General features: G+C 36.4%; 1 protein-coding gene across 2 annotated transcripts in view; it reads left to right on the forward strand.

Moving 5' to 3' along the window:
* Positions 1–19,496, forward strand: part of PTPRQ (protein tyrosine phosphatase receptor type Q) — a gene marked incomplete at its 5' end in the record, with an annotated part of 251,914 nt that overhangs the window by 102,965 nt on the left and 129,453 nt on the right. For both annotated transcript variants that reach the window (XM_082665174.1, XM_082665173.1), the window contains 2 exons: positions 15,067–15,227; positions 15,921–16,066. In XM_082665174.1, the coding sequence (XP_082521300.1) occupies positions 15,067–15,227; positions 15,921–16,066 (307 nt within the window). The remainder of the gene's footprint in view (positions 1–15,066; positions 15,228–15,920; positions 16,067–19,496) is intronic.

Raw genomic sequence — 19,496 nt, forward strand, 5'->3', positions numbered from 1 at the left:
CTTTGTTGTGATTTATGTCAAAGAGTTTTTCCTATGTTTTCCTCTAAGAGTTTTATAGTGACCAGTCTTACCTTTAGGTCTCGAATCCATTTTGAGTGTATTTTTGTGTATGGTGTTAGGGAGTGTTGTAATTTCATTCTTTTACATGTAGCTGTCCAGTTTTCCCAGCACCACTTATTGAAGAGACTGTCTTTTCTCCATTGTATATCCTTGTCTCCTTTGTCATAGGTTAGTTGACCATAGGTCGTGGGTTTATCTCTGGGCTTTCTATCCTGTTCCACTGATCTATATTTCTGTTTTTGTGCCAGTACCATATTATCTTGATTACTGTAGCTTTGTGGTATAGTCTGAAGTCAGGGAGTCTGATTCCTCCAGCTCTGTTTTTTTCCCTCAAGACTCCTTTGGCTATTTGGGGTCTTTTGTGTCTCCATACAAATTTTAAGATGATTTGTTCTAGTTCTGTAAAACATGCTATTGGTAATTTGATAGGGATTGCATTGAATCTGTAGATTGCTTTGGGTCATATAGTCATTTTCACAATATTGGTTCTTCCAATCCAAGAACATGGTATATCTCTCCATCTGTTGGCATCATCGTTAACTTCTTTCATCAGTGTCTTATAGTTTTCTGCATACAGGTCTTTTGTCTCCCTAGGTAGGTTTATTCATAGGTATTTTATTCTTTTTGTTGCAGTGGTAAATGGGAGTGTTTCCTTAATTTCTCTTTCAGATTTTTCATCATTAGCGTATAGGAATGCAAGAGATTTCCGTGCATTAATTTTGTATCCTGCAACTTTACCAAATTCATTGATTAACTCTAGTAGTTTTCTGGTGGCATCTTTAGGATTCTGTTTGTATAGTATCATGTCATCTGCAAACAGTGACAGTTTTACTTCTTCTCCAATTTGTATTATTTCTTTTTCTTCTCTGATTGCTGTGGCTAGGACTTCCAAAACTATGTTGAATAATAGTGGTGAGAGTGGACATCTTTGTCTTGTTCCTGATCTTAGAGGAAATGCTTTCAGTTTTTCACCATTGAGAATGATGTTTGCTGTGGGTTTGTCGTATATGGCCTTTATTATGTTGAAGTAGGCTCCCTCTATGCCCACTTTCTGGAGAGTTTTTATCATAAATGGGTGTTGAATTTTGTCAAAAGCTTTTTCTGCATCTATTGAGATGATCATATGGTTTTTATTCTTCAATTTGTTAATATGGTGTGTCACATTGATTGATTTGCATATATTGAAGAATCCTTGCATCTCTGGGATAAATCCCACTTGATCATGGTGTATGATCCTTTTAATGTGCTGTTGGATTCTGTTTGCTAGTATTTTGTTGAGGATTTTTGCATCTATATTCATCAGTGATTGTGGTCTGTAATTTTCTTTTTTTGTAGTATCTTTGTCTGGTTTTGGTATCAGGGTGATGGTGGCCTCGTAGAATGAGTTTGGGAGTGTTCCGTCCTCTGCAATTTTTTGGAAGAGTTTGAGAAGGATGGGTGTTAGCTCTTCTCTAAATGTTTGATAGTATTTACCTGTGAAGCCATCTGGTCCTGGGCTTTCATTTGTTGGAAGATTTTTAATCACAGTTCAATTTCACTACTTGTGATTGGTTTGTTCATATTTTCTATTTCTTCCTGGTTTAGCCTTGGAAGGTTATACCTTTCTAAGGATTTGTCCATTTCTTCCAGGTTGTCCATTTTATTGGCATAGAGTTGCTTGTAGTTGTCTCTTAGGATGCTTTGTATTTCTTCAGTGTCAGTTGTAACTTCTCCTTTTTCATTTCTAATTTTATTGATTTGAGTCCTCTCCCTGTTTTTCTTGATGAGTCTGGCTAATGGTTTATCAATTTTGTTTACCTTCTCAAAGAACCAGCTTTTAGTGATCTTTGCTATTGTTTTCTTTGTTTCTGTTCCATTTATTTCTGCTCTGATCTTTATGATTTCTTTCGTTCTGCTAACTTTGGGATTTGTTTGTTCTTCTTTCTCTAGTTCCTTTACGTGTAAGGTTAGATTGTTTGAGATTTTTCTTGTTTCTTGAGGTAGGCTTTTATAGCTATAAACTTCCCTCTTAGAACTGCTTTTGCTGCATCCCATAGGTTTTGGATCATCGTGTTTTCATTGTCATTTGTCTCTAGGTATTTTTTGATTTCCTCTTTGATTTCTTCAGTGATCTCTTGGTTATTTAGTAACATATTGTTTAGCCTCCATGTGTTTGTGTTTTTTACGGTTTTTTCCCTGTAATTCATTTCTAATCTCATAGCGTTGTGGTCAGAAAAGATGCTTGATATGATTTCAATTTTCTTAAATTTACTGAGGCTTGATTTGTGACCCAAGATGTGATCTATCCTGGAGAGTGTTCCATGCGCACTTGAGAAATAAGTGTAATCTGCTGTTTTTGGATGGAATGTCCTATAAATATCAATTAAATCTATCTGGTCTATTGTGTCATTTAAAGCTTGTGTTTTCTTATTAATTTTCTGTCTGGATGGTCTGTCCATTGGTATAAGTGAGGTGTTAAAGTCCCCCACTAGTATTGTATTACTGTCGATTTCCTCTTTTATAGCTGTTAGCAGTTGCCTTATATATTGAGGTGCTCCTGTGTTGGGTGCTTAAATATTTATAATTGTTATATCTTCTTCTTGGATTGATCCCTTGATCATTACGTAGTGTCCTTCCTTGTCTCTTGTAACATTCTTTATTTTAAAGTCTATTTTATCTGATATGAGTATAGCTACTCCAGCTTTCTTTTGATTTCCATTTGCATGGAATATCTTTTTCCATCCCCTCACTTTCAGCCTGTATGTGTCCATAGGTCTGAAGTGTGTCTCTTGTAGACAGCACATATATGGGTCTTTTATATCTATTCACCCAGTCTGTGTCTTTTGGTTGGAGCATTTAATCCATTCACGTTCAAGGTAATTATCGACATGTACGTTCCTAATACCATTTTCCTAATTTTGGGGGGGGGTTGTTTTTGAAGGTCCTTTTCTTCTCTTGTGTTTCCTACTTAGAGAAGTACCTTTAGCATTTATTGTAGAGCTGGTTTGGTTGTGCTGAATTCTCTTAGCTTTTGCTTGTCTGTAAAGCTTTTGATTTCTCCATCGAATCTGAATGAGATCCTTGCCAGTTAGAGTAATCTTGGTTGTAGTTTCTTCCATTTCATCACTTTAAGTATATCATGCCACTCCCTTCTGGCTTGTAGAGTTTCTGCTGAGAAATCAGCTGTTAACCTTATGGGAATTCCCTTGTATGTTATTTCTCGTTTTTCCCTTGCTGCTTTCAATAATTTTTCTTTGTCTTTAATTTTTGCCAATTTGATTAGTATGTGTCTTGGTGTGTTTCTCCTTGGGTTTATCCTATATGGGACTCTCTGTACTTCCTGGACTTGGGTGGCCGTTTCCTTTCTCATGATAGGGAAGTTTTCAACTATATTCTCTTCAGATATTTTTTTGGGTCCTTTCTCTCTCTCTTCTTCTTCTGGGACCCCTATAATGTGAATGTTGTTGCATTTAATGTTGTCCCAGAGGTCTCTTAGACTGTCTTCATTTCTTTTCATTCTTTTTCCTTTATTTTGTTCCACAGCAGTGAATTCCACCATTCTGTCTTCCAGGTCACTTATCCGTTCTTCTGCCTCAGTTATTCTGCTATTGATTCCTCTAGTGTAGTTTTCATTTCAGTTATTGTATTGTTCATCTCTGTTTGTTTGTTCTTTAATTCTTCTAGTTCTTTGTTAAACATTTCTTGCATCTTCTTGATCTTTGCCTCCATTGTTTTTCTGAGGTCCTGGATCATCTTCACTATCATTATGCTGAATTATTTTTCTGGAAGGTTGCCTATCTCTACTTCATTTAGTTGTTTTTCTGGGGTTTTATCTTGTTCCTTCATCTGGTACATAGCCCTCTGCCTTTTCATCTTGTCTATCTTTCTGTGAATGTGGTTTTTGTTACACAGACTGCAGGATTGTAGTGCTGCTTGCTTCTGCTATCTGCCCTCTGGCGGATGAGGCTATCTAAGAGGCTTGTGGAAGTTTCCTGATGGGAGGGACTGGTGATGGGTAGAGCTGACTGTTGCTCTGGTGGGCAGAGCTCAGTAAAACTTTAATCTGCTTGTCTGCTGATGGGTGGGACTGGGTTCCCTCCCTGTTGGTTGTTTGACCTGAGGCGACCCAACACTGGAGCCTACCCAGGCTCTTTGATGAGGCTAATGGGGGACTCTGGAAGGGCTCACACCAAGGAGTACTTCCCAGAACTTCTGCTGCCAGTGTCCTCGTCCCTTGTTGAGCCAGAGTTGACCCATGCCTCTGCAGGAGACCCTCCAACACTAGCAGGTAGGTCTGGTTCAATCTCCTTTGGGGTCACTGCTCCTTCCCCTGGGTCCCGATGCTCACACTACTTGGTGTGTGCCCTCCAAGAGTGGAGTCTCTGTTTCCCCCAATCCTGCCAAAGTCCTGCAATCAAATCCCGCTAGCCTTCAAAGTCTGATTCTCTAGGAATTCCTCCTCCCGTTGCCAGGTCCCCAGGTTGGGAAGCCTGACGTGTGGCTCAGAACCTTCACTCCAGTGGGTGGACTTCTGTGGCATAAGTGTTCTCCTGTTTGTGAGTCACCCACCCAGCAGTTATGGGATTTGATTTTATTGTGGTAGCGCCCCTCCTACAGTCTCATTGAGGCTTCTCCTTTGTCTTTGCATTCCGGTGTTCTCCAAAGAGGGAGTGAGAGCATGTCCTTTTACTCTGCCATTTTGAACCAATCTCGACTTCCAGATTTTTGAATCAAAGGGTGATAACTCTGAGACTTTTGACACCATTTTGCTATGTTAGAAATAAAATTGAAAGTGAAAAAAAATAATGAAAATGAGAATCAGTACTTTTCTGGCTGGGGTTCCAGCCCTACACTTGTGAGAACAATGTCATTACTCTGTATGCAGTTGTCGCACAGCGATCATGCTGTGTGGGTTTAACTCCCCAGTAGTGCTTTTTCTCTCCTTTGATATCCCTTTTTTGTCTCTCTTCCTAAGATGGGTTATAGTTACAGGGGAAGCTCACTGAAAGTAGGATGAGGGGATCTCAAGTCTAGGATATGGTAGCTCTTCTCACCTGGCTTTTGGGAATCATCCTGGGACCCATCTCCCATCATAGCTTCTAGTTTCAAGGTTTTTATTTTCTGTTTTAGCCTTGATCCAGCCTCAGGCTTATTCTAGTGCCCTGGCTCTCTCAGCATGTCTGTCTCAACCCTCAGGTAGCTAGATGCTCTTGGTCATTTTCTCTGAACCAATCTGTAGTGTGCAGGACTGAGAAGGTGGCTTCCACACTGTTCCCTAGCTCTGGATGGTCTGTTAGAAGAGCCCTTAGATCTTGTGGGGACATAAGTAATTACTGGACATAATTACTTACTAGACATAAGTAATGCCATATGAAAGACATATTTTCTAAGAGGTTTGCCATTTTCCTTTCCATCCTGAGAAGAAGGAGCTCTATGCTGGTATTTCCTTCACAAACCTATTTGTTTTCATCACACTACCCTCAACTTAAGATCCCAGGACAGTCCTGTCTGAAGGCTTTTTCCTGTTCTTTCTCTCACCTTTTCTTAGTGGAGCAAAACTTTTTCTTGTTCTTGACTGTTGAAAGCTTTCTTTTTGCATATACTTCTTCCTTTCTATACCATGACTTATTATAAAACTTTACGGTCTAAAATCATTCAGGGTTGACTCTCGATGTGGAAAGAGAATGTAAAAAACACTTTTTCCTCAGTAGAACTTCGCTTTATCTTACACACACGCACACACACACACACGCACGCACGCACGCACACACACACTAGGAGGGAGAGGGCGAGAGAAGAGAGAGAGAGAAAGAGATTGAGATCCTATCTGCTTCAAGATCTGGTTTGTTAATTCCTGTATCTGGAACAGAAAACTTCCTGGCTCATAATTGAAGCTAGATATTTGTTGAATGGATGAATGAATGAAGAATATATTTTATGAGTTAAAAACTTAATATAGACTTACTAGCTTTTCATTTCTGGCATAAGCGTAGTGATGCTTTTCCAGACAATGAATACCTTCAATTGAATAGAATTAGGTCTTACAAAGAAAAAACAAAGAAGGAAAAACACCTTAACATTTTAAAGAATATTATCTATAATAGACTGAAATATATAAATGGTAATGGAGTATATACAGAGATATTTTTAAATTTCTAGCATCTTCTTCCCTAAGATACCTGTTGGAACCACTGTAGTTAAAGGGATAGTCATAATCCTAGGTTCTTTCGTATCACTGTCACTAATCACTAATGCTTTTTTTGAACTCTTGCTGCATCGGTTTTACTGGAGAGAATAGGAGGCATGTATCACCATATAATGGACATGCATTCTGAGTCACAGAGACATAGGTTTGAGTCATGGCACAGCCACTAAATTATCTGTGTTGTTCTCTTAAAATACTGTATAAGTGGTGGCTATCTTTATTGGCAGAGTTCCTGTTTCAGGGGTCCATATTTCTCTCACAGTTCTCAATTTCCATTATTTTAGTTCTTTCAATAACTACTAACTTCTTTGAAAAAACAACATCTTTGGATATTTGCTGTTTTCAGCAAATTGCAGGTTACCTGTTATATTTGTTATATGGTGACTCCTCCCTTTGTCGTGAGTTTTTCTTTACAAAATAGCTCATGAGGGTTACTGTGCAATCATTTTATAACCACTGCTATGTGAATCACATTTGATTTGTAGATGGCATGTTCAGAAATCTTCTTTAACCCATTGCATTTTATATGTTTGTTTATTTATTTATTTTTGGCTGTGTTGGGTTTTCGTTGCTGCTTGCAAGCTTTCTCTAGTTTCTGTGAGTGGGGCTACTCTTTATTGCGGCACGCAGGCTTCTCATTGCAGTGGCTTCTCTTGTTGCGGAGCACGGGCTCTAGGCGCACAGGCTTCAGTAGTTGCGGTGTGTGGGCTCAGTAGTTGTGGTTCGCGGACTCCAGAGCGCAGGCTCAGTAGTTGTGGTGCATGGGCTTAGCTGCTCTGCAGCATGTGGGATCTTCCCGGACCAGGGCTCAAACCCGTGTCCCCTGCATTGGTAGGCGGATGCTTAACCACTGTGCCACCAGGGAAGTCCTGACCCATTGCATTTTAAAATAATGTTTTCTTTTAAAGTTTGCTTTGTGAAATAACTTTTGTCATCTAAGTAGTGCTTTTTCTTCAGTAATACTGGTAAATTATGTTTATATGGTTTCAAATGAGAAGCAATCCTTTCATTCCTAGGGTGGCCACCATTAAATAAATGAATTTCTACTAGAGCCCTCTAAGCTTATTCTTTTAATACACTTCGGATTGAGGTGTGGTATTCTAGTAGACTAATTATACAACTTATTTATTTATTTTATAGTTGAATTCAACTTTGATTTGTTTAGCAATTCATAATGTCAGTAAAATTTAACAGTAGTTTTCTTCCTTGTTTATAAAACTTTTAAGTGAGTGGCCCATAAGGTGTAGCTAAAAGACTGTGGAATGAAAGTGATGCTGAAAATTCTAGCTTATATACAAACCTTGGCCTTTAAATGTTTCTTGGTCTTCTTAGTAGTTGTTATGAGAAGTAACTTTGAATCAGTCAGTCTGACAAATGTTTATTAAACTCTGTGGGGAGATAAAAAATATATAGAACCTTAAAATAATTTAGACTAATTAGAGATAAAATATGCCCATGTGAGATAACTTAAAAATACTTGCTGAGCAATATATTAGGAAGTCAAAACAGTTTCACTGCAGCATTTTATTAAATGTCACTGGTCAAATGATTCCCCCTGTAGCATAAAAGCTTACCTTTGGAAATGGCTTTCATTATGCTAAAAAGATACGCTTAGTCCTATTTCTTCCACTTTTCTAAACGATTTTCACTCTATTAAAACTACCTAATAGTTTGAACATATGATATAGATCAATAATCAGAATGGGGAGGGGGCTATTTCAAATTTCCTGAGTTCACCTCCCGTTTGGAATGAAGTTGGTAAAGGCAGATTGATAAGTCAGGAGAACATCTCAGTGGGAACAGTAGAAGGCTTGGAGGCAGCATGAATGAACTATGTCAAGAAGTTGATAAGGAGCATTGTAGACATGAAATAGTGGGGCAGGATTAGGATAGTGGGAGATACAAACACAGGTAGATGGAGTGGTTGAGTGTAAGGGTGCTTTTGATCATTTAACCTGAGGTTTCTAGTGGGATATTAAGAACTCTGTCTCAGCTCTTTTTTTGCTAATCATTTTCATGAATGACTTGGATGAAGCTTGGGTACCGAGGCGACAAGCAGGCTATTGGTAGGCCACCCATGCTTTGCTGGACCAGCAAACTGTTAATAAATTCTGAATAGAATTCTGTCAGTATAGTGAGTAGATATCTAGTGAAACTTCAACTTCCTTTGTTTCTTACAAAAATCAGAATTCTTTTGCCGTATTCCCCATGAAAATAAATCAGCAGGAATTAAATAGAGGTGGTCTTTAGGTGGAGCATTTGCTTTGCAGTTTACCTCAGTTCCCACCACACTCTGTTTTAAATTCAATCATTTTAGTCATTTACTTTGCCTTTGTGGATTTAGAGTTTTTATACCTTCAATTTCAGGGGTCTTCTCATCCCATTTGTGAAATGTACAAAGCTAGGAAAGATTGTGATTGGGGAACAAAACATCTTGGAGAGCTAAAGAAAAGGACTCAGGAGGGAGAGTGGAATAGTTAACATTTTGGGACAAATGCTGTGTTTGGTTTCTTACCTGTCACTTGTTTTTCGTGACAAAACCTTGAAGTGAAGAATATTATCACCATTTTATAGTTGTGGAAATTAAGTCTTGATGAGGTTAAGGTGTTGATTAAGGTTACAGAACTAGAAGATGACAGAACTAGGATCATAACCAGATCTGTATTACTCTCAAATCATGCTTTCCCCAAATCACTAGGAATAAGTGGTATAATTGCCCTTTGTTCTAAAAACTCAACAGTATGCTTATAGGATTGGGAAAGTCTTAGTTTGATAAGAGCATTTGTGATTGAAGACTAATGGAGTTATAATAAATTAAGCTTAGTGCGTCAACTCATATGGCATATTTCTACCAAAAAAAAATCACTGGCTTGATATTGGTCTGCATAGTTTCATGGACTTTATCCCTTATGAGAGCATGATCATACTGTTATGTGTAAACCAGTTGAATAACTGGTCCTCACAGTTACAATGGTAAATGGACAAAGCAGGCTTGTTCAGCAAGGAGTGATGATGATGGTGGAAATACTCAGGATCGAGGCATATGATAAACTATTAAATAATGGAAATAGGTGTTAGTCAAGATTCTTTTAGTTTCTAATGATTGCGCCCAACCTAAATTGGCTTAAGCAAAATAATGACATATTTAGCTGAAAAGCCCAGGGGTATACTAACTGGTTGTAGAAACTCAAATAATTTCATCAAGTGTGGTTAACAGCAAGAAGCTTGGTGTGGGCAACAGCAAGATGGCCCTGTGTCTTGAGTATAGTGGCACAGGAGGAAAGTGGAAAGAGATGAAACTGGAGGGGTGGGCAGGCCAGATACATGGAGACTTGAGGCTTGAATAAGGATCTCGATCTCTCTCTCTCTCTCTCTACCCCCCCTCCCTCCCTCCCTCCCTCCCTCCCTCCCTCCTTCCTTCCTTCCTTCCCTCCCTCCCTTCCTGTGTGTGTCTATCTAGAGAGAGAGAAGAATGAATCTCAGTATTGAATGGGATTTTTAAATTTTATTTTCATCACTCACCCAAAGATTACACTCAGGAGAAAACATTCAGAAGACTTTCCATTACTCTTGGAATAAAATCCAAATGCTTTATTTTGGCCCGAGGGATTGTGTCTGTCCTCAGGGGATGAAATCTTTCTCCTCCAGCTTAAGTACAGTCCCTCCTCTTGTCTTGTGGACCCTAATTCCTATGTTGGCTTCAAGAGGATGGTTTATAAGTATATAAGTGAGCTTCAACCTCATTCTCCTCTAATCTTATAAATGTGTCTTTTCTGCTAAATGCAAACAAGCAAAACAAAGTCAAACCAAATGAAATGAAATCAACCAGCCAAGCAAATGACGACAGCAGGAATAAGAGTAACAATAAATGAATACCCTACTTCGACTCAGACTTTCTCTGAGATTCTAGTAAAGCTTTAGGATCATAGAATATGCAGCTATTTATGCTAGTTTGGGGTTCTTTGATATGTAATTATTAACCTACTGATTCAATCCATCTATGAAGAGTAAATATTCTAGAGTAATTGCAACATAGAAGACCAGTGTCATTGGAGTGGGAAAATTAGTGAAGTTGCTGGGTCATGTGAGGGAGAAAATGATTTGATAGTCAAGTAAATGCATGTTGAAATTCTTTATTTTGGAGAGTGGTATTTAGTGAGTGAAAGGATTAGTGTAGAATATTTAGATAATAGCAGATTAAACTTTTAAAAATAAATTCATAGGAATGTACAGGAATGGGTATATCATCAGGCTAGATTGCCCACATGGAACAAAATACCAAATGATGAAGATTAGAATTGAGACCATGACCTTTCAAAGAGCCTCATACCTTGTCTAGGAAACCATTCATGTTCACAGTTAGGGAAATGGGGACTTTTGTTTAAGTCTTTCCATATGGTTTTGATATTCATGGTTCCTCTTAGGCAGTTGTTGCTTAGCATAGTCTTGATGTGATAAGAAATGAGCAAAGGAATTGGTAAAGCAGAGCAAAGAAACTGCTCTTAAGCTCTAGAATTTCCTTTATGCCCTAGATGTCAAAATGTGGTCTGTCTTTTGAAAAGAAGTGTAAATTAACTAGGAAATAACTTCATCTTAAAGACTCCATTAATTTCATCCCAATATGTTTTCTTGATGTTACCAATGAGTGTAGACAAACAGAAAAACTCCATCTTATATTTATTCAGAATAATTTCAAAGTCATTCAGATTCTTTTGATTTCTCAAATTCAAAAAGGCTTTAGGGCTTCCCTGGTGGCGCAGTGGTTGGGGGTCCGCCTGCCCATGCAGGGGACACGGGTTCGTGCCCCGGTCCGGGAGGATCCCACATGCCGCGGAGCGGCTGGGCCCGTGAGCCATGGCCGCTGAGCCTGTGCGTCCGGAGCCTGTGCTCCACAACGGGAGAGGCCACAACAGTGAGAGGCCCGCGTACCGCAAAAAAAAAAAAAAAAAAAAAAAGGCTCTAAAAATGTTCTAATGAGTTTATAAGTTAAATCAGTAAAATGATAGCACTGAAGACTCCCCAAGTTTTTTTTTTCCCTCAGTTTGAAAATCTGCACTGCGTGGGAGGTTTGGCTGATTTTCTAAGTTATCTACTTTATAGGTTAAGTATTGTGTGACATTTATGGTCCTTCCGTTTCCACACAGTTTATGACTTTGGATATGTACGAGTTAGACCTGCTCTGTCAGGTGGGCCTTCTCTCTTCCTCTTCCCTCCTCAACTCCCTATTCTACTCTCAAACCTCACAAACTTGCTTTCTAGTGAACAGTTTCCTGCATCTCTGGGGGCTGTGCTTTATTCTCCTTTTCTACTCTTGGGTCACAATTAATTTCCTCACTCATTCTTTCTCTTTTTCTTTGCTTTTAGCCACTAGGGGAAAAATTACTGCCCTTAAGGGGATCACACTGTTATTAATGAATTGTTTTATAATTACTTACTGCTTTGTCTCTCTGTTTTGAGGGTAAGGCCTGTCTCTTACTCACTTAATAGTTCCTGACATATAGTAGGTGCTCAAAGAATTTTGCTGAATTTTGTTGAATATTGATTGTATACATATCATCACTAAATACAGAAGGAGTGGGGAAGGTATCTATCTTTCTCAATTTGCAGCACTATAAAAGAACAATGCCTCCTTAACTCCCTGACATACACTGTATTCCATTTAAAAGACTAAAATAAAGTATATAAAAGAAAATGTATGAATAAGTTATTCCAAAAATTGGACTGCAGATGACCAATAAGAAGATAATCTGTTTTACTCATCGTCAGAGATGTGCAAATTAAATAAATGTTTCTGGTCAATTAAATTTGCAGAAATTAAGAAAATTAATATCCAGACAGGTGGTGAAAGTTTGCACACTTGCTGTGACTCCAGATAATAATGATTTATTAATTATCATTAAAATAAAAATTTTATAAAACCATTTGACTCAGTCACACTATTGGGAATTTAACCTGCAGAAATAAAAGTATTGTTATGGAAAGATATTTGAGTAAGAATGATTACTGCATCACTGATAGTAATATGAAAAAAAAGAGAAACAACCTAAATGTTAATTTATAGAGGGAAGGCTGAAGAAATATGCTATATCCAAATTAGGCAACTAAAAAGAAAATAATGGTATAGATTATTGTTATTAACATGAGAAAATCAAGATATAGAACATATACTTTTATAAATGGAAATAAAACGCTGTAGTGGAACACATCATAATCCTATTATAATATTTTTAAACTAATAAGAACAAAACAGACATTTTAAAACTAAACCAGCTAAAACCAGGAGTAACAACTGATTCCAGCAGCATCAAAGCTGGGTTTCTTATGCATGGGAGAAACTGTAGGATTGCCCATGAGATGGCTCTTCAGAGAGCAGAGAGAGAGCTCAGGCCTCAGCCCAGAGGTTTCTGTGTGTTTCCGCCAATCTGGCAGCAGCATAAGAGCAAGGAGGGTGGAGTCGGATCCTTGGGAACAGCATCACTTCTCTTTCCTTTTCCTACTTCTGGGTTCTCAGTTTTATGGCAGACCATCTCTTATGTACCCAAGATACATTCTGAACTTGTACCAGAAGTTGAAGCTTCAATTGAAGATTACCTGTGCTCAGATATTTTTCTACCATAGTTATTAAAATATCAGCCACAACTCTAAACTACAAACACCAAACAGACAAGACATATCAGTATTTGAAAATTTTTTGTTAGCACTGTTTTGTCCCTGGAGATAAACTGGAGTAGATGTGGAAACTATACCTATGTATGCTGAGGTGGACTATTGAATTTGTTATTCAGATAATTTATAAAGACTATCTTCTTTTTACTGAAATATCCAGATATTTAAGACAAAATTTATGTTTGACCTGCATTTTCTAGGTAATTGCCTTGATTCTGTGTTACTTATGGAACATAATTGGGGTTTTTCTTATTGTAGGCAGATCCTTATCTGCACTATTTTGCTGTGAAGATCAGGGTAAGAAAGTAGTCATACAAGGCAGCAGATATTATTAAAAATATGCTTGAAAAGAAAGTTTTGAAACAGATACAATGCAATTAGGTTGCTTTAGCTAATTTCATAGCTTTAGAGATCTGAATTGGACTAGCTATACTGTAGTGTTCTAATGACCTGTGACCAATGACAGGAGTATGCAGTTGCGTAAAGTTTCTATGACAAGGCATCTTTCTCAGACTAATAGCCTAATAGCCACAGCATTAAGAGTTTTAAAAGGTTCTCTCCTATAGTCTCAGCGAAGTCAAAGAGAGAACTCAGCTCTCCCTGTGGCTTCTGAAAAAGGATGTCTGATGAAACTCTTTCAAATTACTGAATAGCCTGGCTAATCCTGCCTGTCTCTAATCTCATACTCTGAATCCATATTTCTCACCATGGTAAGCTTTCCAGCTATTTTTCAGATAACCATACTTATATTTGGAGTGAATTGATGCTTTTGTAATGGTAAAACCATGGCTGAAATGTATCTCTCTGTGGATATCCTTAATTCACTTAAAATCTGTTATTCCCCTAATGATTCAAGGATTCAAATATTTCAGTGGTAAAGAAAGTGCATTTTATGTTCAGAGGGAATATCCATTTACCTCTCGGATGCCTTGTGCTTCGAAAAAAGAAAAAACTGAGATTACATGAGATTTGTATCTTTTCTGTGATATTACTCATATTTTCTTATCTAAATTCTTTAATAATTAATTTTTTACATCTTTATTGGAGTATAATTGCTTTACAATGGTGTCTTAGTTTCTGCTTTATAACAAAGTGAATCAGTTATACATATGTTCCCATATCTCTTCCCTCTTGAGTCTCCCTCCCTCTCACCCTCCCTATCCCACCCCTCCAGGCGGTCACAAAACACGGAGCTGATCTCCCTGTGCTATGCAGCTGCTTCCCACTAGCTATCTACCTTACGTTTGGTAGTGTATATATGTCCATGCCTCTCTCTCGCTTTATTGCTCTTAAAAATCAAAATTTCTTTTTAAAATGCATAGTTTTCAGTACCATTATATACATATTCATTCTTTAAATTCTAATCTATACCCAATTCTATGGAAACTGAATTAACATGACTGAAATTAATTGTAGTGCTGTATTACTTAGCAACAGTATGCTCTTTAGACATTTCCCCCCTCTCCTGGCATTTTGATACTTACTTGGAGAGTTTAAGTCAATATTTACTTTCTTTTCTGAAGTGATATTTCAGATACATTTAAGATTTTAATTGAGTGAGAGATGTGAGCTCTACTTTTTGCTTTCCTGTTATGTTGTACATACATTATTTTAAATCTTGTTTCTAATTACATAAATAAAGGATGACCCATACTCGTTATTTTAGATATTACTGTTCAGGTATTTATCATTTGAAATTGATTTGAATTGGTCTGAAGTAAATGTTACTTTTGTACAATGTATGTAAAATGTGTTTGATAAATATATGGTATAAATTAGATTTTGCCAACACTTCAGTAGAACACATATTTGAACAACTAAAACATTCGTATGAAAAAGAATGCTGTAATTACTTTGAACACACAGAATTCCTAGAGAGCCATTAAAATCAGTCCAAGCAAACTCTTAATATGAACATCCTATTAACACTTGATTGAATTACTGGATATACTTGGAAACAAAAGAATTTACTCACTGAATTATTCTGAAATTCGTTCTTTTCAGCATTTCTGGATAAGTAGCATCTTTATCCCATTAATCCGGATTAATATCTGTGCATAAATGTTGCTTATTTTTAATGTACTTGTACTCAAAATATATCTGTAACGTTTAATTTAAAGGTCAGTTGTGCAGATAATCCTTTATTTTCCTCTTAGGGACAGATCATCATTAAAGAACATTAATGTAACTGAAACATCATTAGAGTTCTCAGATTTGGACTATAATGTTGACTATAGTGCTTATGTAACAGCTAGCACCCGATTTGGTGAAGGGAAAACGAGAAGCAATATCATTAACTTTCGAACACCCGAAGGAGGTGAGTTCTTATGGATGTAGGCCAAGTAAAAGAATATCATACTCAGAAAAAAGATGTGTTAAATATAAATATGTCTTATTAATCCTAGTATCTGTCACAGTTACATGCAAAATTGCTTTTTGCTCACTCTCTACCTATGTGATATTAATCTCTCTGTGCCTCAATTTCCCATCTGTATTATGGAAACGATATGTTACCTACCTCACAGGGTCCTTAAGAGGATTAAATGAATTTATATTTGTAAATGCACTCAGCACAGAACTCAACATTTAGTAAGCATTTAGTGTGTTTTTAAATGAAACAAAGTAAAACGCATGAAGTCGGCTCTCTGCCTTTGTCCTCTATTATTCAATTTCAAAATTGTAAGTTAAATTAGAATTTCATATTATGCATTCTATATTGGAAACTCGTCATAATGTTGTTTTCAAATCTAGGGCAGTAGGCATGTTTTAGAACTGGGATAGTGTTTTATGAGTAAGAAATCCGTCTGTCTCTGCTTAGATATTGCTATGGTAGAGTGTTACGGGGATGGCCCAATGAGCCTTGTGGATTTCATTTCTGATTTCTAATTAGATATTATTCTTAGTTTTTAAACAATTATCATAACTAATCAAAGGCAGGTAACATTTAGAATATTTCACACATTTTTTAGAGACACAAGTACAGTTTTTTGTTCGATCATTTGTTTTCTAGCACCAAGTGATCCTCCCAAAGATGTTCATTATGCAAACCTCAGTTCTTCATCAGTACTTCTTTTTTGGACGCCTCCTTCAAAACCTAATGGGATTATACAATATTATTCTGTTTATTACAGGAATACTTCAGGTACTTTTGTGCAGGTAAGACCTGAGTTTTCTCCTGCTTCTTTACTTACATCCTTCAGCTCTGTTGATAAAGACTTGGCATGGTAGAAAAAGTTGCTTATTAGAATTTTGTGTAGACATTTTGTAGAACTGCCATTGACATAGAAAAATGTGGTGGAGAAATAAATACATTTTAAACTGTCTAAGCATGCACACATATACTCAAACACACACATGTTTCTCTATCAGCTTCAAATGTGTTACCAACAATGAAGCTACCACCTTTTAAAAATTCTGTATATAAATATGGCCCTGAGTGCCTCTTCTCCAAGAAGTGTTCACTAGAGAGTTAATGGTTTCATTTACCCTCAATTATTTCTCAGCTAAAAAAAAAATTTCTTTTTGTTTGTATATAATATAAATAGTTTTCATGTTTGGATGCGTTTGTGTGTTTTTCTTCAATTCTAAAAATATTTTCAGTTGTTAGCAGGAGGGCTTATCATCATCATCATCATCATCATTGCTTCGTATCAGATGTAATGAAACTATTAAAATGTGCTTATTTAACTTGAGGTATGCAAGGTTATAGGGTCGCACACTTTGCAGATGGACACTTTCTGAGATATGAACAATAACAGTTATAAAAATAGCTAAAGTGCATTTTGTTTAAAGAAATAGTTTTAATTTTTCAGCCAAATTCTTTTATTTCTCCAAACTGTTTCACAGAACTCTAGTAGATGAAAAGATTAAAACTGGACTGGTTGTGATTGAATCAGGAATGGGGAGAGTTGGAATATAACTTGGAAAACACTAATTTAGAAGAAATACTGCAATTTACAGAATATGTACCTTACTGATAGGGACTGTTGACTGCATGTTGATTATGACTCTGACCATTATTAAGTGTTTGCATCCTTTTAAGCAGAAGGAGGATAGAGATGAGTCTTATTAATTCTAAGTTGCCTAATTCCATTTGTGATTAACAACCCATGTGTAGCCACTAGAGTTCTTGTGAGCAGAAATCTCTGGGACTAAATAAAGTATGACTTGATTTAGTACAGTTTAGGCTAATGAATAAGGTCAGAGCAGAACTTTGCAAGCTGTCTTAGGCCTTACTCAGCAGTGAGTAAAAGACAGTCCAGAGTTTGGTTCTATTTTTATATTCTGCTCAAGGCCCTCTCAGAGTGGGACTGCATAAGAAAAGAGGATCTGTTTGTTTGTTTAACTCTGTACATCAAGCAATTTTTGCTCTTCCTTTTCTGTATTTGGGGAAGAATGGGGATCAGTGTGCAATTTATTTTTTTTTTACCACAATGTGTTTACAAATTTAATAATGTGTCATTATGTCATAGAGGCCATTCAAATTGCAGATTTTTTTCATGCATTTAACCAATATTCAGTATTCAAAATTCAGTAGTTCTGAATCTTAGCAAAGGTTTTGCCTCTGTACAGTTCACTTTATGGCTTGTCTCTGATTCAATTTTGGTTCTCTTTGTCCACATCTAGGTAATCGAGTGTAAATGTTTAACTATGATTTCAACATGATTTTATGAACCTTCTTATTCAAACCAGAGTATATAATATGATACCATTTGCAATTCACTTATCTTAGAAAATGTAATCTTTTATTAAATTATCTTAAGAGTGCTTTTAGGTGTGACAGCTGCAAGAGGGCACACAGGCTAATGATGTTAAAACATTTCTTATATTTCTTGAAGTTCATCCATGCTTTAATTTATTTCTGAAGTTAACGTTAAATATAGCATAAAAATCTTCACTACCTAATTTTCTATTTTGGATTGGTAGAATAGAAGAAATCCTCAAAATGAAAATTATGTAGCAGAATAGATGTAGAGCTGTTTTCTTCCTTCTCTTTCTTCTTCCCATAGAACTTTGTGGCATATCTCATGCATGGCACATCATATTCTGCTTTCTATTCCTGGTATCTGCTACTTATCTTAGCTCCCTCATCCCATAGCAAATAACACGAAGAAAAGAGTTGTGTGTGCCGCTTGTCTTTCCATCCCCTGAAGTCCTCTGGTACAGTATGATAATGCTCAATAAATGTTTTAATCATAGAACGTAAAATTCTTACAACAGATCAACATTATTTTCAGTACTTAGTTATAATTTTGGAGCACTTGAGTTTGTTGTGAAGTGATCTTTCCTTCTTCTGACTTTGTGGAATTTAATCTCTTTGCTACTACTTGGCAATACATCTTGTCCCTCCTCCAATTGTGGTGTATTGTGTTTTGTATAGTATATTAACTCTTCTACATTTTAACATTTACCCACTTAAGTCTCCTCAGTTTGCCTGACATAGTGTCTTTTATTAAAAAGTGTTAAATGAGTACTGGCTGATTAATCAAATTTGAGAAGTTTTTACTAAATACCTTCTGACTGCATCCATATACACAAAGAATAAACCTTAATTAGATAGTTTGAGCCACAAGACATTTTTTCCAAAAATAAATAGATGAATGGAATAATCATCTGGATAATTGGTATAATTCTAACTTTGTTACATGTCTGTGCATGTTTACTCACACTCAGCATGAATAACTTCTGGGTGATTAAAAATAATTTGTTACTTAATATTGTCATCAAGGTAGGTCATAGGTAGTCGGAATAAATTTTATAGCAAAGAAAAGTGAAAAAGCTCTATTAATATTTTAAGAGAGAATTTATGTAAGCCAGTTATGCCATGTGTAAAGTAGATGTGTTGGAAGATATTAAGTTCACAGATCATATTTTGTGTGAGATTAAATATGTTTTAACTTGTCTGTTCCTAAATAAGTCACCACAAAAGTAAAATAGATCTTTTCTGACACTTACTCTCCCCCACTCCCTATACTGGGAAAGAACCACAAAAATTTGCTGAATTTAGTTTGTTGATACATTGCAGAACCAAGATAACTATAAATTTTAGTCAAATTGATTATCCTGTGTTACTAATTTCAATGAACTTTTTACTAATTATCAGTTTTTTATCATGTGCCAGAGATGGTATTGTTTTATATGCTTTATATTATCTAATCCTCAAAAGCCCTCTGTGAAGTGGAAATGATTATTCCCATTTTACAGTTGGAGAAGCTTTGTGATCAGATGATTTATCCAGAGCTGTTGCCAGAATTGAATGCAGGTCTTTGGACTCTAAGGGCTTTGTGCAGATTGGAATGATTCAGATTTCTCAGTATAAGTAGACATTATTATAAAATTATTCATACTTAATTCATATTTAATTACCTACGTGACTTTTTTAAAAGTCTGTTTTCCTTTATTTTAGAATTGATTTTGACTATGTGTTTTGTGTTTAAAATTTGGTCAAGGAAGGGATGATTGTAATTCCTTAATTATCAAAAAATGCCTTGGGACAAATATAACTAGGGTCATGCAAGAGAATTTTAAAATTTCTCTTACTCAGCACATATGAGAGTGTATCCAACTGCCTTCCCATTTCTCTACA

The sequence above is a fragment of the Grampus griseus genome (genome assembly GCF_964374135.1).
Source record: "Grampus griseus genome assembly, chromosome: 11".
In the NCBI taxonomy this organism is placed as follows: domain Eukaryota; kingdom Metazoa; phylum Chordata; class Mammalia; order Artiodactyla; family Delphinidae; genus Grampus; species Grampus griseus.